Source organism: Myripristis murdjan, chromosome 10 (genome assembly GCF_902150065.1).
Source record: "Myripristis murdjan chromosome 10, fMyrMur1.1, whole genome shotgun sequence".
Taxonomy (NCBI): Eukaryota; Metazoa; Chordata; class Actinopteri; order Holocentriformes; family Holocentridae; genus Myripristis; species Myripristis murdjan.
In genome coordinates, this window is record NC_043989.1 from 17304540 (window position 1) to 17331677 (window position 27138).

The window sequence follows — 27138 nt, forward strand, 5'->3', positions numbered from 1 at the left end:
AATTACAAGCCCAAAATAAGTGGGGAGAAAGTTTCAGGAGGCAAATTTGCAGAAAGATCTATTCACATCCATCTCACTCTTTCACATCTGTGGGAAATGGATCAACTTAAGTTAGATTTACTTTACCTTATTTGTCAGAAGGGTTTTTTTGTGTGGTGAGGGCCAAACTTTTTTCCAATCAATATTACTGACAAAATTACACCAGTAAAATGTTGCTGTTGCGGTAGAGACACACACAGGCACATAACACAGAGCAACCTGTGTGTCTGCCTGGCCACATCCCGGCAGCTAGGTGGCAGTAGCGAGCGGACGCCTCGACCACACAGCCGCCGTCAGGACAGAAAGCTGACGTCGCTTACGTTACGCCTTGCTAGATGATTGGCGAGGTAAGATGGCGGCGCCAGAGGAGCAAGAATTATCTCAGGCGCAGACCGAAAAACTCCTCCAGTTTCAGGTAGACAGCCTATATTCAACATTAACATGTTTATGATTGAAACCTCATGTGTTAACGATTTACTGTGGCTACAGAGCTGCGGTTTATAACTCAGGCTGTGTGTGTTAAATCGCTTTTCTGCACTGTCAACTTCGATACCCCAGCCCCCCTATAACGATACCCGTCAACTTGAACCACAGCTCTGCTAACGTTAGCAGCGCTAGCGAGCGGTAGCTAAGCCAGCTAGCTAACTAGTCAGCGGACTTTACGGGCCACGGGCCAGACGAGAATAGTTTTACGTTTCACTCACATTTTACTGACTTTACCAAGTGCCATTAACCGCGCTCCGTTTTTCTTGATCGTCGACGTCAACTTTTTATCTGACGACAGCGACGAAACACCTGCTAACTTAGCCTTAGCGTGGATGTCGTTAACTGTCAGTTGAGTTTGTCAGCGACACACATCAGTTGAGCCATTGTCAGCTCTGGCACGAAATTGTCGTTTTTTTTAGTTTTTCTCTGTGTGTACCATCAATAACTTCCCATCGCCTTCAGTCTTCCAGCTTGGTAACTATTCCGGGTGTAGTAAGCCAGCTAACCATCAAAATCACGCCATCCACCTTTCTCGGGGAAAACATTTTTATTTCTCTAAATTGGCTTAAGTCACTCAGATTGGTAGATACAACTAGCTGTTGACTAGTAGAGCTGAACGATTTATCCTTATCTAGATATGAACATGTGCGATTTTAATATCTTAGAAGGAAAATACATGGACCATATCAATTTTAAGCCAAAGACAGTGATTGCTCAGCTCTGATAAATAAAATGTGCTATTTTGTTCAGTAACTACCTGCATTTTCCTCGTCTCGTTGGTATTATTACATTATTTTTGTAGAATGCTCAATTTTCATTGTCGTTACTCTTAAAACTATTGTTGAAGCGTTCCAAAGCAGAGGTGGAAGCAGAAATGTTTGATTTTTTTTTTTATTTTTTATTTTAATGCAGCTTGAGACAGTGATCGGTCTATTCTGATCAGTAAAATTATTTGTGAAGTATCTGTGTTTTCTACATCCAGTTGTTATTGTTATGCTGTTTGAATGCTTATTATGCTGTTTGAATGCTTAATTTTCTCTGTTGCTCAAGTAAAGATTGTCAAAGAAGTGGGAACCCATAGTCATAGTGTATATTATTTAGCTATCAAGATATTTGGAATAGATACCGAGGTATGAAATTTTTGTTGTGTGATGATTGATGATGTTGTCCATATCATGCTGCCCTGTTGACAAGTCAAATAACTTAATTCTCTTATGTGTTTAATTCTGTTATTGGAACTTGGCTTGTATTATTCTTGCTAACCAAAAAGGAGAATTTGACACAGACTACACACTAAATTCCTGACTCTGTAGCAGATGAAAGCATGTCCTTAGCTAAGATCTGCAGTCTAATTTGCTTTTCATGTGCAACAGGACTTGACAGGTTTGGAATCAATGGACCAATGTCGGCGTACATTAGAGCAGCACAATTGGAACATAGAGGTAAGAATACACATGCAAGTTTTATAATAATAATGATATTATTATAATAATGTTGATAGAAATAACAATAAAGCATGTTTTTTAACCTATGTAATAATTAATAAATGCATTGTCATGGGTCTATGTGTTCAAGGAGCCTGTACAGACACTGCCTTGCTTTACTTCATCCATTGTGGTTTCCTCTAGTTTGTTCGAGTACAGTATTTTATATAGGTCTGATGCGCTAAGACCATGATCCTTTGTGTTTCAGGCTGCAGTACAAGACAGACTGAATGAACAGGAAGGAGTTCCCAGTGTGTTTAACCCTCCACCATCCAGACCATTACAGGTCAATACAGCAGACCATAGAGTATATAGTTACATCGTCTCAAGGCCACAACCCAGGGTAGGTCTACAGGGTTTCACAGTATTTTTACTCCACAAGACAACATACTCAACTCCTGATACATTATTGTGTACAAATATAGTTAAGTCCTTTCGCAAAATCACATTCTAAAGGAGACACAGCTGGACTCTCTCAGTCTATATTATTTTTGGGTAACATTGTCAGTGGCTGTTTTGACATGATGAACAGTGTGTCTGTACATTACCGTAAAGGTGTTTGACCATGTTGGTTCTTCTTTTTTTCAGGGGCTACTAGGATGGAGTTACTACTTGATAATGCTACCTTTCAGATTTACATATTACACACTCTTGGACATATTCAGGTAATTAAAGCCCTTTGAGTTGCAGGTACACATAAAAACCTCAGGATAGGTAAGGGCAGTTGAGTAAACCATGTCTTTTTCTCCAAGGTTTGCCCTGCGGTTCATCAGGCCAGATCCTCGTGGTCGTGTCACAGACCCTGTTGGAGATGTTGTGTCCTTTATTCATAGCTTTGAAGAGAAGTACGGTCGGTCACACCCTGTATTTTACCAGGGAACATACAGCCAGGTGAGTTCACAGACTTGGTGTGTTAATGCCCCATTTGGAAAGAAACAATTCCTTTGAGGTCTGAAATGATTTGGGTCAAGGTGAAATTTCAGTATATTGTATTGTTTTTTGTTTACCCTGAAACACACAGGCACTGAATGATGCCAAACGTGAGCTCCGCTACTTATTAGTGTACCTTCACGGCGAGGATCACCAAGACACTGACGAGTTCTGCCGGTATGTAAATTGTTTTGATGCCCAAGACACCTGGACATACACTATTGTAACTTATTACATAGCATTGTGTTGCTCTATGTTATGCTATGCAACTGAGGGATTTTTTTTGTTTTGTTTTGTTTTTTTACTTGATGACAATCAGAACAGTGTTTGTCACATGCTGTGAAGCCACAAGCCACATTATAATATGTTTAATAATTTCTTTGTTCACTGATTACTCATTTTCTAGCTCCACCTTATGTACAGAAGAGGTCCTCAACTTCCTCAACACACGAATGCTGTTTTGGGCATGCTCCACAAGCAAGCCAGAGGGATACAGAGGTAGCCAAATTTATCACTTTGTGCCAGTTTTTGTTAATTTGCAGCTATTATTTATGGCATGGCTCATGACTCTAAAGGCAGAAGTCAAAATGTCAGAATTTGCACAACTCCTTAATAGATGTTGCAGTTGGCAGTATTGCTCTGATCTGCACATATCAGTAATCTTCATGTATATTAATCAGTATAGTAAGAGATGTCTTTTTTCCCCCTTCCAAAAAAAAAACCTTCAAATGTGATGGGGATTGTTGCTGTTACCTACAGCTTTTGTACTGTGTATTAGTGGATGTATAAGCTCATGCCCTGCCCATCTCCATGAATTCTTCCATGCAGTGATTTAGGTTTGTGCAAAACTTGGTGAAACTGATACACAGGTAGAAATCTGTGCTATGGTGTAGATTTTTCCCCACTGTTTCCATTGGCTGAGCCAGAAAGGTAGAATGCACAAGGTCTTTGGATATTTACATTTAATGAATCGATTAGCTTGTCAGATCCATGGTTTAGCTGTTAAAAGTCAAGACACTGAGCAGAGATTTGTAATTTACATGACCCAACTGCTTAAGTAATGACACTGTTGAAACCCTTGAAAAAACTGGCATGCCTACAGGAGTTAAAATACCAAAATGTTTATGCTGTTATACATACTGTTATTGTACACAATTTAAGAAATATATATGTATAATGATATAAAATTCTTGCCATATTGCTCAGTACTTTTATCACTGTAGTAGTGTGTACTTAATACGTTTTGTAACGGGTCATGTGCGGGTTTTTCAGTGTCCCAGGCACTGCGGGAGAACACCTATCCATTCCTGGCTATGATCATGCTGAAGGACCGTAAGATGACAGTGGTTGGCAGGCTAGAGGGTCTCATTCAGCCAGAGGACCTCATCAACCAGCTCACCTTCATCATGGATGCCAACCAAACATATCTGATGTCAGAGCGCCTTGAACGGTAGGGGGATTCAGTAAACCCAGGAGAATTTCTTGACATGAGACATCTGGCCCTCTCATTTACCTGGTAATGATTGGTGGAAGTTGACATGATTGTTTTGGGGGTTGGCATGAAACCACACAGTCTAACAGTCCGATGTTGATGACGCAACCATGTAGTTCGTTTTGAGACTCTTAGGCAAACATCCCTTGATTTCATTCTTTCTTTATAGTTTACTGTTTAAGTAGACCTGAAAAGTGGCTTAATATGAGGGCATTTGAGGCTGAACTTGTATTCTTTGAAGAGTTCAGGCATGTCATCAGATTTTGGAAACATGCAGTATCTTAATTTAAAATTGGCATCAATTTGTCCCATCTCTAGTAGTTCAGTGTTAATTAGCTCTCCTTCTGTGGTGATAAAGATCCTCATTGGGACAGTTTCAAGGTATCATTAATTTGATGTTTTAAGGAATTTTGCTGCTTCACCAGGAGTCTCTTGCCATCAAAAGATTGGCTTGCTTTTGTTGTTTTTTGTTAACATTTATTCATTCCTTGAAATATTGCTGAACACAGATCCCCTTCAGAATATGGTCTGCTTTACATTTCACATCAGTGAAACGATATATCACCATAGATAGAAAATCCACAAATATTTATTGATGCCCTCCAAATTTTAACTTGTGATATCATGATTGTTCATTAAGGTGGAACCGTTTTAATTGTAGCACAAATGTCTTCATACAAGTTGAGGATCTCTGACAGCAGCCATGGGAAACCTCAGTAATCACACACACTGTTAGAAGTATAATTTTATGACTCTTGAAAATTGACTTGGGCCTTGGTAGTATTGTTTGTTTGTTTATGAATAGATATAGCCTACTTGTGGTAGTCATGTTCTTTTTTCCCCCTCTCTCTTCATTACAATTAATTTCTCAAAGGGCTATACTGAGATGTAGTGCATAGATGCGATTAAGAAGAACCAATTTCATGTAGCTGAATATAGGTCTTTTTTTTCCCCAGCAACATTTAAAAAATATTTAAACATCAGAAAATGAGCATGATGTACTATTGAAACTAATTATTACAGCTCTGAAACTCTATAATATATTAGCATATATTAGCAAAACACATACATAAAGATCTGGATCTAAATGACCCAGTAACATAGTTTTTGTGGTAAAATATATTGTTCATTAACATGCCTTGTAATCCACAAAAATCATGTTTATTACTTTCATCAATTTCAGTTTTGTCATTTTTGACAAAGCAATGGTTTTGTAGCACTACCAAGTTTTCATAGCCATGTTGAAAATTCAGTTAATATTTAATGGAGATTTCATAATTTTAAGTTTCATAAATGGTAAATGTGCTCAGCTGATGTTTTGTAGTAAACCCCTAACCTGTATTGTTTATGTGCTCAGCGGTTCTCCACAGTGGATGTATAGTAGGCAGGGAAACCCTGATGTGGAGACAGGAAAATTGGCTCACCTATCTACATGTTTTCAAATCCTGAACTGGGTCCTGCACTCAGTGAAAGACGCCAGGCATGAAAAGAGTTTAGCATCTCCTATGGGCCTTGTGCAGAAATACATGAAATATGTGAGGATAACAGAACTGTAATGATTTGGAGACTGGCAAATATTTGCATGCTGAACAAAATACTCTCGGAGTAGATATGAATGCAGCCTCATGTTGAGATCCTGTAGAACCATGCGTAGGCCACATGTAGAGTAACTTCAGGCAATAAAAAGACTTTAGAACTTAAACTTGGTATGTGCTACAAAATAGATCTGTAATATCTGCTGAAACATATAACTTTTTACTGGTGTGCACATTTAAACACAAGGATCCAAGAGAAAACAATAAACGAATAAAGGAATCAATACATTGCCAAACATACTAAGAAGATAATTAAATATAGCCTAAGCAGTTCAGCTTACATAATTAATGCATCCACAAAGTTAAAGGAATGGTTCAGATCAGTTCAGGTCTTCAGGATCCTATATACAGAAACAACAAATACAAGATAGATAGATAGATAGATAGATAGATAGACTTTATTGATCCCAACCAGGGATCAATAAACAAACAACAATTAGGATTCGGGGCATGTATAAATAAAAAAATATGTCACATATAAGCCCATAAAATAAATCACCTACATAATTGGCAGAAACAGTACAAACAAACTTCCTGTTGTGGCAGCATGGTTCAAACAAAAGGATCTCAACAGAACACACCCAGCCATTATGAAACCTCCCTTTCTCCAAGCCCCTCCCCAGTGCACTGACAGGTGAATCTCTCCACCCACTTCAGTGTCACAGAATCAGCACTCAAGCTTGAGATTCTTGAACAGGCAGTGTTATTGTTTATCCTAAATTTTTGTATCTGAATTAAATTGTGCATTAAACCACACAGGCAGATATTTACATGGTTGTATTTTGTTTACCTTATTTTTGGGTCTGTCACAAGTACTTGCAGCATAGCACACTCCCCTCACTCACACACACACACACACACACACACACACACAAAATCTGATAAGTTCCACTAAATTCTGAATAAACTTTGTCTCAGTAGGGAAAAAATAAATTACCTTTTTAAGCAAAATATCAATTTACTGGTGTTGAAACATTTCAAGCCAAAGCACAACCCTAAATCATTGGTTTTATGTCCTCTATTGTTAGTGTTCCACCAGAGGTTGTTGGTGCACAAGTATAGATCTGTTTGTTTGTTTCAGGGAGGAAAGGAACCAGACCCAAGTGCTGAGGCAGCAGCAGGACGAGGCCTATCTGGCTTCCCTCCGTGCTGACCAGGAGAAGGACCGAAAGAAGAGGGAGGAACAGGAGCAGCGGAGGCAAGAGGAGGAGAAGGTCCGACAGAGCGCTCTTGCAGAGGAGAGGAGACGAAGGGTGAGACATTTCCTTTTTGTGTTCTATTAACCCATCTTCGCACAGAGGTTTTAACCAGTCAACTTCCTGACTGTCGCTGACATCTCAGTGTAGTGATGTTCTTGATTCTTTATTAGGCCATGCAAATTTAATCAGTTGTTTAATGGGTTTCCTGTAAGGCAAGGGTGGGGGAGGACTCATCAGTGTTTATCGCTCATTTTAAAAAACACACAGGATGCTTTTTGACTTTTATCACATACCTGTAAAAGGTGATCAAATCTTGTTTGTAACTTGGAGGTGATCTTAATTTTGTTGTTCTTTAATCTTCTCACTTTTCTTACATGGCTTGTATTGAGCATGGCTTGTATTGAGCTCAAAACCTCATTCCTGCAAGACATACTTTTTGACTTTGGGTAGAGACCTGTTTTATATTTTATGTGTACTTCACATAAAAATAATTACATCCTTACAAACTATAACACCTAAATGTTTTTGTTGCTAAACTTTATGGAGCCACATTCAATCAAATCAAGGAATGAAAGGTTCACTGTTAACATGTTGAGGCTACACAAAAACTTACAGAAAGATGTTTTTTTGGTTTTCAAGATGGCACATTAATTAAAGACCTTTTAAAAATTGTATGGCCGTATTTAAATTAACTTGATTCATTTTGTCTCTTTTTTGTATGGCTTTAGACACTTGAGGAGGAGAAGGAGAGAAAGTCAGAATGTCTTCCTCCGGAGCCCCCTGCAGATGATCCAGAAAGTGTCAAAATAGTGTTTAAGTTGCCCAATGATACACGAGTAGAGAGACGATTCCTCTTCGGGCAGTCTCTGACGGTGAGGACCAGAGCAATCAAGATAATACATAGTGTTACATAAATTAATCACTAGTTGTGAGTAGTTGTGACATGGATATGTTGTTGAAATGTTGAGAAAATTGCTGTCCAGTTTTTATTTGTTAAAAAATATATAAGCATTTTTAGTCAAATTCAGTTATTTCCTGGTAGAATACAACTTTGCTGATAATTTTGACTACTCAGTTATTTGAGATCCTGTGAACTTTTTTTGCTGAACTTGTTTATTTTTCCCTCTTCAGGTAATATATGACTTCCTGTTCTCTTTGAAAGAAACCCCAGAGAAGTTTCAGATAGTCACAAACTTCCCCCGCCGAGTCTTGCCCTGCCTTCCAACTGAGGAGCAGCCTAACCCACCAACACTGAAAGAGGCTGGACTGAGCCGCTCCGAGGTCCTTTTTGTTCAGGACCTTACGGACGATTAACAGATTGCATACCTCATCTACATTGAAAATGCGTTTTTCTCCAACCCTGCCCACCCGTTTTTTTCCCTTTTTTCTTTTTTTGTTAAATGGCCATTATGCACAAGGGATCATTGAAATAGTCCTAACCTGGAAAAATTTAAACCGCCCTGCATCAAGTCCTTATTTGGTTGTGTTTACAGGGTTCCCAATAGCCTGGAAAGTCTTGAATTTTATCAAATAAATATTACTTCTTGAAGCCCTTCCTTGAGCTCATCTTTGTATTAGCAAGGGTGAAGGAGTTTGTTTTCCATTTCTGTACCTAGCAACCTGTTTTATTCTTCTCAGTCAGTTGTCCTTCCTACGCTGTATTTGTCGCACCAAAGGATTAATTGTGCTGAAATGTACTGAAATAGTAGCTTAGCTTACATGCAAACCCAGAATCAGATTCCAAATTCATTTGTTCGGGCAACTAAGAGAGGCTGGTTGTATAGTACTCAAAACTGATACATTTAGGATAATGCAGCATGGATATGTTTGGAATCTAGCAATAGTGTGAATGCATTTTTTTTTTAATCATTTAAGTCAGACAAACTTAAGACTTCATGTTTGATCCAGTTGTCCCAATTCAACACCCTTTTTGCCTTAAGTTTGCACATGTGCTTTCTCCACGGTAACGGACAACCACAGAATTGGTGTGCGTTGGGTTTGGTACTGCCATGATTGTTAATCCATGTTGTTGTGGAGAGCAAATGTAATACTTCAGGGAGCAGGATGGTGGATTTGGACATAAAGGGAATGTGGGAACCCTGTTTCAAATGAGCCATGGCCTGTATATAAGTTAGATATTTAAGAACAAACCTGAAATTCACAGTACTTAACATTTGTTTTTGATCTTTTTTTATGCAACAAGTTGACTCTTCTGTGTCATAAAATGACCAAATGCAGGTTGGTTGCTATGTATGAGGTTGACTGCCTCAAGCTCATTACAAAGTTTAAAATGAAATATTGAGAGGAAGCCACAGCTTTTCCATGTGGCTGTATCTAGTGTAGTACGAGTCTGCCCATAGTGTGCCTGTGGTTATTCATAGATGCCTATTTTGCCTGTCTAACATCTGAATGGGCTCGTCATGTAAAGATGTAATTTTCCAACTATAAATTAAACATTTTAAAAATGTGGATTCATTGGGAATGTACAGCATTTGCAGTCAAGCTTGTGGTAATGAGGTGCATCAGTCAAGAAATCCTGTCTCCTAATTTGAGAATAAATGTTATACCTGCTTTCATAGCCACCTTTTGAGTGGAAAAATTCTGATGGAAAACTATTTTTAACAAGTGTTAATATTAGTGGAAGTGGTACTGTTGAGGCTGACAAACTTAAATGGAATTTGTCATTTGAAGTGCATTTGGCGTCAAGTCAAATTTAATGCTCCTGATTAGCCAGTTAATTTTATTACCTTTGAATGCCTTAAGTCATAACACATTGACAGAAATGAGATATTGGTATACATCATACATTTATTAGTGAATAACCCTCTCAAATCAGCCACAACAATTAAAAAAAAAATATGATTGCACTACTTGGTAAAGCATAACTAGCAACTTTCATTTAAAAAAAGTACAAATCTTAAAAATTTCAAACAGTATACAGATGTGTATATATAATACACTATAACTAGGTATGTTAAATGCTACAAACAATATGATTCCAATGGAATGAAAAATTATAACATTAATAAGAACCATTTCCTATATATAATATATATTAGTTGGTTTTCTCCCCCTGCACCCCCCACCCCCTCCCCAATACAAACATGGAAAAAATGAGGTAACTGTAAATGTGCAAGTACCAAAGCAAAATATCTGCCTAACACAGAACACATGCCCCTGGCTCTGTTGGCGGATGGGTAGTCTGGTGTTCAGGCAAGGACCCCTAGAGGCCAGGGGGAGTAAGAACAGTAAACCACGATCCCACCACAGCAAAAATCATTGGTAAACAATAAATGGCATCTACGGAGCAATCAATCACAAATCCTAAATAAATTTTAGCTGCTTATTGGAACACATTTTTGCACCACACAAGCTGTGAGATTATTCGATAAATCTTTTAACAGAAAGACTACAAGACTCTATTCTCAGTTGTCTTTTTTTTTTTTTTTTTTTTAATTTGTGAGTACTTAGGACTTAATGGGAGGTTCTCTTTTCATTGTATTTAACAGGGTAGCTGGATACTGTCAATCAAATACTTACTCCCAAAATAATAGTGCTAAAAATTTAAGTGAATTAAGGTATCTAGATGTGAACAATACATTTTAAGATACTGATACACTGAGAGCAAGAGCCCGATAGGCAGATACAGTACTACACTGAAATAAGTATGACAACATTTTATTTATTATTTTTTTTTATTCCTTAAACTATATTGATTTTCACTGACATTGTTTAGGGGTATTAGTATAACATGCTTTAATAATACATGGGATCCATGACAGACTATTGCATTCACGCAAGTGAAAGTTATCATACCTAAAGCAGAACATCTAGCACCTTTTCACTATGGCTTTTGATAAACTACAGTAGTTTCAGAGCATGTAATTTTCAGTCATTAGGGCAATAACAATAACACAATGTATTCAAGAATTTTCAAATCCTGGGTTCAAGACCAGTATTTTTTTTTTTTTTCAGTGTTTTTTTTTTCTCCTATAAAATGAAGTTAGCGCAATAAAATCTTGTAGTCATTCAGTTCTATTACAAATGTGTGCAGTACAATGCATGGCAGTTATCAGCTGAGCATTAAGATCCAAACCCCCATAACCCAAAGCCAACTAGAGCTAAAAATCAGTTGGGATCTGGTCGACAAGCATGCATATTGTGCACCATTAAATAGGTCCCCACCAGGTTTCTAGATATCCTCCACTTATAACACGCTTGTTTTACTTGTTTTTATTTTTTTAAGTCATGCAAACACCTTTGAAGTAGTTTTGGAAGTGACTTAGGTAGGATAGTGTGCACCACGGCACATTTAGAAATGGGATCACAACCGCTATGTTTGAACATGTGGTTCGAGTACAAGAACAAAAGTTAAACAGGTTTGAATAATACACTTGTAATGAGTTGCAGTGTACACATTGCCTCTTTTCTGTGAATATTCATAACATCTTTACTGATCTTTTTTTCTTGCATGCCTGTCTTTAAATGATGTAATATCTACTACTGACAAAACAGAATATTAGAATTGATTACATTAAATTATTCATGGTCTGAGGAAAACAACCAACTAAATTCAAATATACCCCTTTCATGGCGTCCTTTCCATTTGAAATGGACTGTTTTCCTTTATTTTTATATACCGAGAGGCCCTGAGTGATTTTTTTTTTTAACTTACAATATATGCCAGCGAATAGATATGTACACATAGGTTAATTCTCAAAGCTGTGGGTTTAACTCATTAAATGGCTTTTTTTTTCTTGAAGGTGGCACACACGTCAAAGACTCACATTCACTTTAAAAAAAAAAAAAGAAAGAAAAAAAGAAAAAGGCAAGATCCCTTTACACATGAAAGCAAGGGTTATAACTGCCTATTAGTGCTTACTGGGGCAGTTATCAACAGGAGTGAATCCAGAGCAAAAGTTGATTTGTTTTGTCTTTTTATGCCCCCCAACCCGCCCCAAATATATCCTATTTTTAGTGTGAACACAAGCAGGGAACTAGAAGTCTAACAGTGTATCTACACTACTGAACACTCCAGCTCTGACCGGGTCATCTGAATCCCTTCCTGATCACTGTGGGATACACACAGCTGGCATATATGGTGGAGTGTCACCAGTGACTTCTACAAGGGTTTGCAACATTCTTTTGTCTTCAAACTTTTATCTAAAAGCATTCACACTGAAGCTATACATACAGTTTCTCTTTTACAACACCATTACCATGGCCTAAGACAATGACCTGACCAAGTTGCCAGAATATAACACATACCATACACAAACAATGTTAGTGCTCCAACTGTTTCCTTCACTGTATTTTCTCTAGAGGATAAAACCAATAAATAAACACCTTTTAAAAACGGCATACTTTTAAAACAAGTGGAAATGACAAAGGATTTTTTTTTTAAAGATTAGTTAATAGGTTTGTGCTTGTCAAGGTCATAAGAAGGCAGATCTGAAATCTTGAACAGTAGGCTATATCTGTATACTGGATATTTGGCTCACAAACAAAGAAATAAAAAGCCCATTCTTCCTAAAAGGGGAAGAAAATGTTCATTTAAAACTCGCCACTCACTGCACATATTGCTTTCTGCACAGGCCTCCAGAACTCTCCGGCATCAGCGTCTCCTTCAGATGAGGACTCCCATCCTTAACTACTGTCAAGGTGGAACCACATGCTAGCCTTCCCTCATGGCGCTTTCTGAATAAGCAAGCAGTTCTTTTATTATGCTTCTTTGTCTTTTCTTTTTCTTGAATTTGATAAATTTGGTGGCAATGCTTGATTAAAATATTGCTAGTCTGAATCAACAGTCCATGCAAATCCTAGCATGCTGCCCTGTATCCAGTGGTTACACAATGCATCGGCTCTGTGAACAGGACACACATACACACACAATATGCACACGCGCGTACAAACTTGCCAGAGGGACAATGCTGATGTGGAGGATGGATGTAGCACTTGTGCAGTTATGCCAGATGAACTCGAAAAGTAGCAGTCCTCTGCCCCCTTCACTTACTTTGTTGAGCAAGCAAGTGCCCCCCTCAAAGAAAATTTCTACCTCACCGCCGTACTCAACTCCACTTGTTTCCTCTTTCCATCCATAAATCCATGACTGCTTTCATCCAGATCTGTGTTCCAGAGTGGAGTAGCAGGGGTAGACGAGACCCCACAGGTGCATGTCCCGTCATTTGCAGTCCATAACCTCAGGCTTAACAGAATCAGTATTTAACCACAGCAAGTCACACTTTCACAATAGCATTGGCAAATCTAAAACGGAAAGGGGTAAACTATTGAAATGATCAATACATTATTGCAAAACATACATTATTAACAAGTCACTTTGCCCAACACCTACACAAACATGCATCTATGATGGTCAGGCTTTGCCTCCAAACAGATACCCATGTTGAAGTATTTCTATTAATTTTCTGCTAATTGCACAAGGTGTCCAGCCTATCATCCACTAGGCCCCCGACTCACCTCTATCCTCTCCCAATGCAGGACTCCCTCTATTCATGAACACCACAACCAAAACCGCTAGATAAAAATGAAACCCTGTAAACAAAAGCAGCAAACAATGCATTGTAGGGAAAATCTTTGGAATCTGCAACAAGGGGGCAGAGAAAGAAGTGGCTGGCGATCCCAGAACTCTGGCTAGAAGCTGCAATAGGCAGTGGGTTTCATGAGACTCGGACAATGAAGCACAGCAGAGGTACGACAGGCTCCAGAAACAATCCTGGATTGCTTATTATTTAGGTAGGGGCAGAAGTAGTGGATTGGTAAGCTATATTTACTGGAGGACGCAGGTTAGGTGGCAGGTGTCCCCAGCTTTGGGACAGACTCTGGTGTGCGCAGCTTTCCAGTCAAGCACTCCGAGAATGTTCTCACTCCACCTCCCGGTGTACGTCCGATGCATCGGCTCGGCAGATAGGACAAGTGCGATTGGTCTGCAGGAAAAGTGCAACCGAATTCAAGTATATAGACATGAAGTGAATACTTCAGCTAATGTAAAATACCAAGAATAATGGGGTGTGGTTTAAGTGTTAATACTGCCATCAACTTACCTTTAACCATTTGTCCACACACTTGGCATGGAATTCATGGTTACAAGGTAATACCCGAAGTAGCTGCCTACACTCAAAGTCACTAAAGCACACAACACACCTGAGGGGAAGAAAGAGAAGAGTTGCCAGGATTTAAAGAGTACCAATAATTCAGTATGGACTAAAGGCTGTGTGAAGGGTGCGGGAAACTTACAGAGTTTGTTCGGATAGATGATTTTCTGAGTTAAATCTGTAGGACGGAAGTTGCTCTATATCTGCCTTGGTGAGTCCACGTGGTTTTGCTTCACCCAACCTTTCTGCCAGATTTAACAGTGCCTGTACAGTGAGAGACGATACAATTCAAATGACATTTTGGCTTCAGATGCTTATAACTTTGGATGTGAAATAACAAAATGTGCTGAGGTGTGCTTCATATAGCATCCAAGTAGTACTGAGCAAAGTGTAGTCACACGTAAACCGCAGGTCAGCAGCCTGCAAGTATCAACAGGCTGCAGACAAACCACCCTTAATACGGAATTTCTGAACACATTTGAAAAATGACTGCTGGCACATGTTAATCTGTGCAAATATGTCCTGTACTTAGAAAGTACAGAACCCACCTACACTGAAAATTCTTCATTCATTGTAAATGGCTGAAAACACCTACAATTTAAACCTGGTAATCTGCAGTTTGACCCAATAGTGGTTCCCATTAATGTATTAAAAACAGGCAGCCTGCCAAAGTTTCATTCCTACCACCAGGGTTTCATATTAATGATAAAACATCCATTCTTCTTCCTCTTATTGCTTTAGTAGTCATACTAACTATATTTTCTTCAAAGTGTGCCAGGTTGTTTGATGCATAAATGCATGGAAATGATCTAAATCGATCTCTATTGCTGTGCCTAGGAGGTACTCCTTGCATCATGTTCTTTCACAACAGACAAATACACTCAGTAATGAAAACAAAAAGTGAAACTTACAGTTTACAATTTTCACCAAATTGAACAGTGTTATTAAGTGTTTGTAAAAATCAGTTACTGTTAGATGTGTAAAACTACCTAACACTAAACGTTAACATGAGTGCAGTGCAACTATGAATTGTTACTGCCCAGGACTGGCTGTTTTTATTATTTTTATTCATTAATTGTTAAGTTGAGCATAAAAAGCTTAAGTTTTTTTTTTCTTCTTGAGCAAAGAGCTGCCTTGGATATTTTTGACTAAGACACTTAAGAGCACCTTCTGTCACAGTTTTTGGTAAAGACCCACAAAAGTAATTTGTAGCATCCATACAAATTGAATGGGCAGAACTGCCGTGGGCCTTTGGTTCACAGCAAATCAGAGCATATGCAGGCGCTTCACGTTGCCATGGAAACAGCTGTAGCGATCAACTGATGTCAAACAAGTTTGTTTACATTGGGATGATGTACAGCTGATGTACAGCTAACAGAAACATGTTCTGTTTTCACAAGAAAATGAATAAAGGAATTGTGAAAATAACTGTGGCTCTTGTTTTTGATTCAAGTACAAAGATGTTTGTTTTGGCAGGAGCTGAGTCTTACCTGGTAGGTTGCTAGTGTCTTTGCCTGAACATTATTCCATTGTCTTTGTTTACCACAACACAGCTAATTACATTTAATTTAGCTCACATCTAATTAGCTGATATTAATGTTGAATTACCTTCCAATATTTTTTAAGTAACTTAAGCAGCATGACAATGATTTTAATTAATTCTGTGGGTTAACTATAACTTCCCTCTTCATTGTTGCTGAAAGCTGTGCACACCGTGAAAGAAAGAGCCACTGAATGGCAAAGTTATTCAAACAGACTCTTCTGCCGAAGCAGTGAATGCTACAGCTGTTGCCATGGCAAGGTGAACTACCCGGATATACTCTGATCTGCTATGAACTGAAGGCCTACAAAAGCCACCCACGCCGGCTCTACCCATTCTATTTCTAAAGTAGCACCATGTCCCAATATTACCGAGTTTAACTCTTGAAAAAGATGATAGTTAATTGTCTCACAGTCAATGAGACAATTAACACATCACAACCTTTATTTGAGCACCACTCCATTTGCTGTTGTGCACTAGCACCACACTAACCTCATAGTTCTCCATCTCCACATCGTCCACATCCAAGTCGAGACTGATGGCTGGGCCCACTGCCGTTGGAGGCACAGGAAGCATTGACCTAAACACAGTGAGAGAGACATATGTTGAGCAAGCATTGACACAATCACTGCGACTCCATTGTGATTGCCAGCAGCATTACGCTGCACCTGCCAGCACTAAGTGGTTACTACAGTTGATTATCCATTCTATCCTGCTCATTGATTCCATTAATTTTTTGAAATGTAGAGAAACAGACAACGGTGCAGCACAAGCCTGGTTTGTAACCCCAGCTGCACTTTTAACTGGCAAGCACACAAGGGCACTCAACAATCATGGTAATAACTTTACCATAATTACAAATTTTATATCCATTCAGCGGCACCACAACTTCTGCTAAATGTGCAAAGTTAAGTTTAGGACCGGGTTGTATGAATCTGTAGGTACTCACAGGAAATAAGGGAGGAAGCCTGGGTAGTAGGATGGAGGGGGTGGTGGAGGGGGCAGGGGTTGCTGTAACCGGTATCTCTGCCCACTCACTCGCCGGGGCAGCATGTGGGGATATGGCTGAGAAGAACCACACAGTAGAGTTAAATAAAATAGGTGTTTGTGATGACTGAATGTTTTTCCCATTATAGTGTATAATACAAGCAGTAGGCCACATGTATGCTATCAGTTTCCCTGAGAAAATAAAAATCTTAAAGTTTGCCTTACCACTCCAAAGGGCAGCTCCTGATGCAGAGGCTCTTGAGGAAGATACTGTAGGGGCAGAGAAGGAGGCATCGCTGGTGGGTGATGAGAGGGAGGGTAAGAGAAGGTCCCTAATGGGTGCTGGTCCCCTCTAAGGTCCACTTCATTCTCTACCCTCTGTAGAGGCTGAGGGGAGAGAGACACACACCAAAGTACAAAGCTGCTATGAGTTGGGCTGGGTGACTGGATGAGTGTGTTGGATATCAACACTGGGCTGAATCCACTGCTAGCACAAACTCCTATGTCAATTTAAATTTACCGTAATATTTGGTTATTTAATCAAGCTAGTCCACAAGAGTAGACAGAATGGCATCAGTTTCCTACAGTCCTTGGCAAGTCTAGCCACCTTAACAAAAGAATACCCTACAGTGAGTGTAAAACCATACATAATCCAACTCTTCAATATATAAAAGTTTGTTTTCACTGACACCAAAGTCATGTTGAACAAGGTCTCAACCATGTCCCTGTGTTGGCAAAAGCTATACTGCAATGAATGAGGAACAAACAAGGTGATGCTAAAACGTAGGCCTAACAGCAGCACAGCTATCTGAACTACAACAGCCAGGACTGAGCTTGCCAGTCTCCATTCCACGGTATGTTCAGGGCTGCCACTAGCAGGCTCCACTATCTTATTTATAAAAAAGTCAGTAAGCCAGTGAGTGACATACCAGTTTCTAGGCCTTTCCTCTTAGCAGCGGTCCAGAAAACACTATTATTTAGCTCTATTCAGTATTCAGTCCGGTCAGTAAATCTATTAGTAACCAATAGGGGTGTAACAGTACATGTATTTGTATTGAAAATTTTCGGTACAAGGTGTTCAGTTCGGTACAGGACGTTGGGTTCGGTACAGGGGTGTGCAGCATGGGTGAGTTATCACACGAGTACAGTGGTCCCTCGCTATAACGCAGTTCACCTTTCGCGGTTGTTTGGTTGTTTTTTTGTTTTTTGTTTTTTTTTTTTAACAGCGCATTGTGTTCTGCGTCCTGATTGGCTAAGGGAGAGCCCACACATTGTGTTCTGCGTCCTGATTGGCTAAGGGACTGTAGACCATTGTCAATCAATCTCCTCCGTGCCGTGTCTCCTGTACAGTACAGAAGGCGTTCATTCTATAATACTGGACTTATTTTTCTACGAAGGTTTGAACTTTGAGAGTGTTTAAACAAGAGAGAAAAGTGATAAAATGTTAATGCCTGTCTGAAAAAAGTGTATAAAGTGTGTAGTGAGGGGTTTTACAGCCTTAAAACATCTATAATAATTGTAAAAAATAAAGCTGACTACTTCGTGGTTTTCGCCTATTGCAGGTTATTTTTAGAACGTAACCCCGCGATAAACGAGGGACCACTGTATAGGTTAACAGGTGGCGGAACATAAGTTTCGTTTTCATTTATCCATATCCACCTGCAGCTACACGTGCGAAACAGTAGAGTGCAGCAGTATGCCGGGGAAGTGTCTCGTCTTTCAAAGAAGCATAATAAGCTACACCTGAAGCATGACCTGAAGCCTGAGCACTGATGTCATGGCTATGGCTAACGCTACCGAAACCGGCACTAGTGAGAAACTAAAGCTTCAAGTCCGTCCCTTGTCGTTGAAATCTCCTGTTTGGGAACACTTCGGCTTCCAGGTCAAATATTGCAACGGACAAAGACAAGTGGATAAAATGAAGGCAGTGTGCTGACATCGCTCAGCTGAGATCGGGTACATTCATGGCAACACGACAAACATGCTATTTCATTTGAAACGGCGTCATCCGAGTGTGAATATCTCTGGTACAAGAAAAAAAAAACAACTCTAGTGCAAACGCGGCTGACTACGGCATTCAAGCAGTCTCTCCCTAGCAATTCAGATTTTAGAAATATATATTTTATATATTTTGTTTATTTGAGAATATTTTATTTATTGGAAAACTTATTTTATAAATATTTTTGTTTATTTGAGATATTTTTACCTATTGGAAAACTTGTTTTATATATATTTTGTTTATAATGAGAATAGTTATTGTAAAAGTTATTACCAGCACTTGGCAGCAGTATTCTATTTTTTTTTTCTATATTTTGTATAATGTTACAATAAAGTTCCTAACAAACATAAAATTGCTTGTTTAAAGCAATTTTATGTTTTGCATTTTGTTCCCATACTGTACCAAAAATGTACCGAATCGAGACCTCAAAACTGAGGTAAATCCGTGTATCATTCGTTCTTTCTATTTTCAATTGCCAATCAAAAATTAAAATATGAAAAAGTGACTGGTTATTTTGTTATTTGTTTTTTAATCTAACACCAAAATCCAAAATATGCCTGGTTTTTCATAGTTCAATTTTAGGCTGGGATCAAAAATACGAAATGGAAAAACGGGAATCAGGGCTGAATTTGATTTTATTATTTAATTGGTCCGGTGACCCAGAAGTTTGGTAATGAGCAGATGTGGACATGACAACCGAAAAAATCAGCTGAACTTCTTAACAATGATGGGTAGTAGCTCCGGAGACCTTCTTAACCGATCTGGGAAACCCGGCCCTTTTCTGTGAAATTGCACAGTGGCGGTTCTGCCTATGTTGCCGCCCTAGGCGAAATTAGTGGCTTGCGCCCTTCCATGTTACTACTCCTACTGCGGCGCTAGTCGGCCGCGGCATCAGGCGGGCCGGCCGCGGCACCGGACGGCCTCAGGTGGGCGGGCCGCGGCACCGGACGGTACTGCGCCCACCCGGTCAGGTCTGCCGGATCTGACAGGTGAGCGTCCGGTGCCGCTCAGCTCAGCTGATTTTTTCGGTTGTCATGTCCTCTTCTTTTAGAGTCACACGCTTTGGTCCTCGAAACAACACGTAATAACTATCCATGGTGGCGGTGATCAGGGTGGCGGGACTGAATGCTCCTGGCTGCTGTGATCTGCTGTGAGCTACCGCTCATTAGCTACCAGACTTCTGGGTCACGTAAACCGGACCAATTAAATAATAAAATCAAATTCAGCCCTGATTCCCGTTTTTCCATTTCGTATTTTTGATTCCAGCCTAAAATTGAACTATGAAAAACCAGGCAAATTTTGGATTTTGGTGTTAGATTAAAAAGCAAATAACAAAATAACCAGTCACTTTTTCATTTTTTAATCTTTGATTGGCAATTGAAAATAGAAAGAACGAATGATACACGGATTGAGGTATGTACCGAACCGTGATTTTTGTGTATCGTTACATGCCTAGTAACCAACTTAACTATTTTCTTCATCCCACTGCAAACTACAACTGCACAGTACTCTGCCTTCTCCCTGTATTTACCAGTAGACTCTGCTGGCCCACAAGTAGGCTCATACAAAGTTGACTTTTCAACTGCAATGCAAACAAATTTAAGCCAGTTAATTTGCCCTTCACTATTACACAGAAATGCAAAATAGAAAACATTAAGTCATCAAAACTGCCATATATGTACTGACTATTAACTAATAGGAGATGTACACAAGCACCCAGCCCTCAATATGAAACTACACACTTTTACACTTCTATAAATGCCCTGTGTGTAGCGTGGACTACTCACCATGCGTGGGTGCTGAGGCTGTAAAGGGACAAACTGGCTCAGAGGAGTAAGGTGCGGCGGCTGGTGGGGGGGCACAGAGGGGCTTGGGTGCAATATAAAATGCTCACTGGAGATCAGGGGTGGAAAGGCTTGGTAAGACACTGGCATATGCTGCATGGTGCATGCCTGGATGAGCTGAAGAGAAAAAGCAAGGAACATACAAGAACAAATGTTAATTTATATATTGTAAGGAAAATAGATAAAGCAAACACTTCCTGAATGTTTATCAATCATTGCATTCAAAACTTTGTGGCAGCATTTGCCTTATCAACAAAAGATTGTTCTCTGGCTCATATTATTCACATTAAGGCTCCAAATAAAGATTTCAACTGTTGATGAAAAAAATATCAATTATCTTTTTGATTACTCAGTTAATCTTTTCTTCTATTAAATAGTGCAAAATCCCTTCAGAAGTTACCAGAGCCCAAATACTGTCTTGTTTGCTTAACTGAGCTTGACCAGCAGCCAGAGTAATCCCAAAGTATTCATTTTGTAACAAAATGAAATGGAGGAAAACAAGCGAACCTTTGCATTTGTGAAGCTGTACCCAGCAAATGTTTGCTATTTTTACTTGATTAATGACAAGCGATTAATCGATTATCAAAATTATAATGAACTTTCGGTTGATTGACTGATCAATTAAATCGACTAATCGCTTCAGCACTAATTCACATTGCAGCAGTTATAATGAAAGCATGATTTAAATATGTGTAAAAGCAATGCATTATATAAACTACAGCATAGACAATATCCCAGATACAGACAATATCAATAAAAAAATTTCCAGGCTACTCGGTAACATAACCGTCAGACATGTTCTAACAACATCAGATATCATTCTGACTAAAAATTACCCAACTTATCACAAAATTACACTTTATGGAGCGGTGTAATTCTTAAATAAGGCAGGAAGTACAAATCATGTAGAGTAGCTGGAGCAGCTTATTGGTTAGTCATGAAGGGTGACAGGGTGTATGGCTGGTATGGTGTGCTACATGGATGCCACTGACATTCGGGCTCTTCCTTTTCAAACTCACAGGAGGAGGAAGGCAGCAGAGCAGAGAGAGCTGTCCGCTGAACATTACCGAGCATGCTGGGAGCTGTTGAGTGTTGCACCCTGGTAGGGGCTGCCCGGTGTGGATGGGAAATCCATGGGTCGTCACCGTCGTAACTGTGTATGATATTGGAACTGATCCCTGGTGCATCTTTTAAGAAAAAAAAAGCAGGGAAGATGGGTGACTTCAGAATCTGAAGAAGTCATTTTGCCAAAATGCCAATACCATATATATTATTTGAGTTTTGTTTGCTTGTGAGGAATACATTTGGTCAGACATGACACTAGGGGTTAAATTCACCAAGTTTTTTCACCCTGTTACCTGGTCATGTAGATCCACCATAATGGGGCTCTGCTGAGGCAGGTGAGCAGCAGGGTGAAGCATGCGTGGCGGTGTGCTGGTGTGGCTGTATTGTCTGGACTCATCTAAAGGAACCTGTTGCTGATGCTGGGAGAAAAGCAGATGATGGAAGCTCTCATCCTGGACTAGGGAAGTGTGCAGTACAGGTCTGTCTCGTCTCCCCCACTGGCGTCTCACTGGTGGGCTGTAACATTGTATAGAAATAGGACAAGTCACCACATATAGTTAAAAACATTCTAATAAAATATCTAACACATTTTTAAGGGGTTCATCAACTTAAAAAGTGACAATGAAAGGCAGGATGCACAATATTTTTTTTTGCTCATATCTGATATGCAGATATTTCCCAGGTCTTTTGGCCGATAGCCACTCCTGATACATGTAAATATTTTTCTCCTGCAGTGGAATTCACATATTATGACAAGTAATTTCATGACGGTGCATAGCCATAAAATGCAACGCTTTTCAAAACATGGAACAGGAATGCACAATGTTGGATTTTTAGCCCAAATCCAATATGTCGACGTTAATTTTAAAACCTTTATTGGAAGATTTCGATGACATGCTGATATTATCGTGCATCCTGAAATGAAAAGGTAGTTAATGCGCATGATTTTTATAAGAAAAAAAAAGGTTGAATGATTAGTCAATTACCTAAGAACACTACAGTGGTTGTAAATTGTGACATGTATCCAATTTTTTTAAGCTATCTAACTGAGCCCTAGAATAACTAGTGTGTGTTATGAATGAATGAATGAATGTATGTATGTATGAAAGAAATGTCAATGGTTAAAGTGTGTTGGTGTGAGTGTAAGGGTCAGTTCTGGTTGCTTAGAGATTGTTGAACATGTTGCATTGTGTCAGTAAGTCAAGAGTTCCTAATACCCAGCTGAAAAAGATCAACTTATTTGTAAATGAGAACTTAAGGTCATTGTGGAGTGAAGCCACAAACCTAAAGCCGCCATTAATTTGTCAGTTCTTTTAAAACAGTATTCCCTATAGTTTAATGTATTCCCATTAATAGTCTAAGTATGTATATCAACAATAATCAAATGTGTGTGTATACTCATGACTCTTGAGATGCTCAGCAGAATATCATGCTTCAGTGATGTTCTATTATGGTTAAATTACCTAAATTGCACATGCCAATTATTTTTGTCTTCATCTCTAACAAGTATTTCCATTTTTTATTTACAAATACATATATAAAAAAGATGCATCTGGTTTTACGGCTATGGGTAATGCAACGTGGTAACCATTCCACCTCCAATTACTGTGAGTTAACATACATGCATATACTAAGGTAAGCAGTGAGAGAGTTTTTACCTTCTCCTGAGATGCACTGGGGTGTTGCAGGGCTCTCCAAGGAACCTCCTGGGGTTTAAGGGGGCTGTTGGTGGCAGCCTATTTACTGCTATTTCCCATGGTCGCATTGGTGACGTCGTGCAGACGAGTCACGCTCTGGGAAAGGAAACCGTACAGTGGAGGCACCTGTATTTTGCCTCTGATTGTCTTAACCCTGTGGAAACACACCAGTTCACAAATCACTACCCCTGCGTCATGCAACAGAGCCGCTTGTTAACCATGCGTCTCTAAAGAAGTCACACAGTGTAGGTGGTGTGCAGAATGAAGCGAAGTATATGCATATATAAATATATTAGTCATAATTTCAAACACTCTGAGATATAAAACCGGTTATGGCATGTAACACTAAACAAAAAAACTGGAACGACAGCTAATTAAATAGAGACAGAGAGTCACGGAGGCAGAACAACACTAGCATTTAGCCTAATAGGGGTCGCTGTAGCCTGCATGAACAAAAACATGGAAAGCCATGTGCTCAAGAGACAAAGCAACAACAAAAGATGAGGTGGTAGGCTAGCAGGACCGCTTGCAACAATGCAACTTGGAGGCCATAGTGCAACTACACAATTTTACACAAAAATACGATGCGTGCACATTCCAGCCGAAGCTGTAAGACACGAGCACCGTCGCGACCGTTACCGTCAGGGTGAAATCGACGTCCCCTCTTTAAGAGGAAGGGCTAACTTTAGCCAAGCTGTGCTAGCTGACGCTTTGTCCAACACAACAGGACTCGCCAGTTGCACTCACTGTTAGCAACACATTTAGCCAGACAGCTAGCTAGCATTAAGGTTAGGAGATTTCGCTCAAGCATCGCTGCACATTTCGATAGCCAACCACAAACACTGAGCAGGCAACGTTAGTACTAGCTCGCTATGTGTCTTGTCCAACAAAAACACAGCCAAAAGCTTACGTTCTTGGCTAGTTTGCTTGTTCGGTGAGAGGATGGGATGACAGGTGTTTCAGCTTCGGAAATGTCGATTCCCATCAAGTTATCCTTGATTGCAGCCGACTGAAGACATCAGACAGAAAGTAGCGTTAACGGTTAGCATCCGCAAGTTAACTGTCGACTGTTATCGGGCTGCTCTTCTCCTCAGATGGGATTTCCCAGACTTTCCGAAACCTTAGAGCTGATATTAGCTTGCTAGCGCCAGCTTCACATTGACTATTTTCTACTTAGCCAGCTAACAACTACATTGGGTATCCGTTGTCCTCAGCAACCCGCAAAAAACTGTACGTAATCACGCGGTAGTGAAGATGAAACTCGCACACCGTTGGAAGTTAAAGATGCTAACGTTAGCTAGCAAGCAAGATGCTAAGTTTATGTTTAATTGAAAACATTCCTTGGCGCGTGTATGCTCCTTGAACAGTATTGTTATGACGAAGCCACGCCCCTTTTATTTTCGGACCAATAGAGGCGCACCGATCACAGACAGCAGACATGAAGATAGTCTGATACAATGTTTCAAAATAAGCAGCTCTTGTTTATGGTTTCTGATCAAAGAAGGAGTCCGGAGCTCCTCAGCAAAATGAAAAAAGGCCTACCAGTAGATCAGTTTAACTATCATCCCAAAGGCAGATTATCAGTCCAGCGAGAAACGATTTGCAGACTGCTCTTAACCATTATTATGCCTTTCTCTCCCCACTGGTGGTGTGGCTGTGGTTATAACATCGTCTAACTAATAATATGCAAGCACAATAATAACTGAGACTACCATGACAATCTCCTCAGGTGAGACTTCAATAGGAGAAAATAATTTCGACTGCCTAATATTAATGCTATCCATTTGGGGATCATTGCCATGAACTTTACGAGCCTCTCAACTAAAACATCTTAAATAAAGCAAGCTGCCCTGCGTTCAACACATCAGCAATCTGTTTCTCAACTTCAACCCCAAAAGACGAGCTGCAACTGTACTTTTATTGCAAATGTGAAGATTTCGTTTTATGTCTCCTTGAGTGTCAGCAACACACAACATCACAAACTTTACACATCTGTCAAGCAGAGGACTTAAAGGCTAGACACAAACACACAAAGTTAAAAGAGCGCTATGAAAACATAATTTTAGCGGAGTTTGGGAGGACATGCAAGGTCCTCGGCTAATTGGGTGCCACTTCATTGAACACATAACTGCGATATTCCCACGACACAATGCATTTCATCGGTTTATGCAAATGTGTCCCACTCATTTGTAGCCTATAGTGTGTTTTGACTCGCACTGCAGGCCACAGTGTTCTACTATACCCAGACTAGACTATACCCAGCCGGTTATGTAATATTGCACTTGCATGGTCAAGTGAGCAAAACCTCGTTTATCAGGTTGTGCACGAAAATGCCTCGGTTATATTTTTCCATGTGTCTGTAGGCCAGCTATTCTCTCTGCAAAATATGTTTTTTTGTAATAAACCTTATACTAAAGCATTATTAGACACAGGCCTTTACCTATTGGGCCCAATTTTGCCCAGTAAGAGTTAATAAATAATTTCTTCGCCTGTTCCGATTACCTCATTGCAAAGCATTAGAGCAGATCTAGTCTACAGAATGCACCCCAAACTGTGGAGCTAATGGAGAGCCGACTAAGGCGAAGAGCGGTGGTTTGCAGCCATAGACTAAATGTAAACATTACAACATCGCACTCGGTAGCCACAAAACAAGGAGGGGCTGGAGGTTGAGCTGGATGACAGCCCTAATAACCCGTCTAACCATCTCCCATAAACACGCACCGCAAATCTCCCAAATCATACCAAGGCAAGGCGAGACAAGAGGAGCACTATAGTTACCTGATTGTTAATATGCAAGCATCTGATCAGTGATATATTTCCTCGTAATTCTCACATCTCGTCAGGCTAAGTGCGGCATCCTATGGTCAGCGGTTCCCGTATGGAACATTCCGTGGATTTCACCACTGTTGTGAAAAAGGTGCTAAACATTAGGCTCTCTTATTATAAAATCACATTCTGCGATGCATTGCGTGACGGTATGGCTTCACAGTCCCTCCAAATATTTCTGTAATCACCACTTTTTCGTTGCATCCCTGGCAGTCCGGCCCCACGGTTGTTTAGGGTTTCTGCGGTTCCCTGTTACACCCCCATTTCTGCGTATTTCCAGAGCACACGCCAGCCTGCCATTTTTACCGTAATGGACAGATAAAGTGTGGCAGTTTGCATCAAATGTCAAGAATCCGTTATTAAGAGCATTTATTGGTATTCTGGGAATCTCTAAAGTGACGGACAGGAACAATTATAGAGCCTCTGTCTGGACCGTGTATGTTTTGAATTTCATAATGAATAATACAGTCGTCTACCATATTTGAAGTTTCCCGTAAGAAAGAGTTATAGTAACCCTAGAATAAACGATGTACAAATATCACAAGCCTATAAAACAATGTATCCTTTCCCATAGGATAGTGATACCAGATGAAAATACCATTAAGTAGCACAAACCAACAATAAAGTCACTAACTACCACAGACACTGCTGTACTTTACTGTGCCAACACAGAAAATACTATAAGTTCCTATTGGCACATTACAAGAACCTTATAGTTTATTTTATTGTATATATTGTGAGAATGGCCTTGTTTAACCTGTGCCTTTATTTGTCACATGGTGTCAGCAGAGTTGGCAGTCAAAGAAGTCGGCCTATTTTCACATCCCATGAACTGAATGACAA

The 27138-nt window shown here is 39.7% G+C and overlaps 2 protein-coding genes across 5 annotated transcripts; one reads left to right on the forward strand and one right to left on the reverse strand.

Moving 5' to 3' along the window:
- Window positions 1–310: 310 nt before the first annotated feature.
- On the forward strand, window positions 311–9696 carry faf2 (Fas associated factor family member 2). The gene is made up of 11 exons (XM_030062159.1): window positions 311–454; window positions 1899–1967; window positions 2218–2352; window positions 2598–2674; window positions 2762–2900; window positions 3031–3116; window positions 3346–3437; window positions 4212–4389; window positions 7108–7279; window positions 7954–8097; window positions 8357–9696. The coding sequence occupies exons 1-11, from the start codon at window positions 392–394 to the stop codon at window positions 8537–8539; spliced, it is 1338 nt and encodes a 445-aa protein (XP_029918019.1). The 5' UTR covers window positions 311–391; the 3' UTR covers window positions 8540–9696.
- Window positions 9697–10601: 905 nt separating this feature from the next.
- On the reverse strand, window positions 10602–26473 carry rnf44 (ring finger protein 44). Of its 4 annotated transcripts, none has more exons than XM_030062161.1 (11): window positions 26248–26473; window positions 23431–23623; window positions 22066–22288; window positions 21727–21894; window positions 20651–20824; window positions 17090–17251; window positions 16827–16942; window positions 16370–16457; window positions 14480–14601; window positions 14287–14386; window positions 10602–14169 (listed from the first exon to the last, which is right to left on the reverse strand). In XM_030062161.1, the coding sequence occupies exons 2-11, from the start codon at window positions 23535–23537 to the stop codon at window positions 14107–14109; spliced, it is 1323 nt and encodes a 440-aa protein (XP_029918021.1). In that variant the 5' UTR covers window positions 23538–23623; window positions 26248–26473; the 3' UTR covers window positions 10602–14106. The 4 variants fall into 4 exon arrangements, with proteins under 4 accessions (XP_029918021.1, XP_029918023.1, XP_029918020.1 ...); XM_030062163.1 differs by lacking the exon at window positions 26248–26473 and adding an exon at window positions 24380–24850 and having other exon boundaries at window positions 21775–21894; XM_030062160.1 differs by lacking the exon at window positions 26248–26473 and adding an exon at window positions 24380–24850.
- Between the last annotated feature and the right edge of the window lie 665 nt (window positions 26474–27138).

Coding starts and splice junctions, on each gene's coding strand:
- faf2 (XM_030062159.1), top strand. CDS start 392: ATGGCGGCGCCAGAGGAGCAAGAATTATCTCAGGCGCAGACCGAAAAA. Junction 455..1,898: donor AAAAACTCCTCCAGTTTCAG/GTAGACAGCCTA, acceptor CATGTGCAACAG/GACTTGACAGGTTTGGAATC. Junction 8,098..8,356: donor TCTTCGGGCAGTCTCTGACG/GTGAGGACCAGA, acceptor TTCCCTCTTCAG/GTAATATATGACTTCCTGTT.
- rnf44 (XM_030062161.1), bottom strand. CDS start 23,537: ATGCGACCATGGGAAATAGCAGTAAATAGGCTGCCACCAACAGCCCCC. Junction 22,289..23,430: donor CCAGTGCATCTCAGGAGAAG/GTAAAAACTCTC, acceptor ACAATGTTACAG/CCCACCAGTGAGACGCCAGT. Junction 14,170..14,286: donor GTGTGGACAAATGGTTAAAG/GTAAGTTGATGG, acceptor CTTTTCCTGCAG/ACCAATCGCACTTGTCCTAT.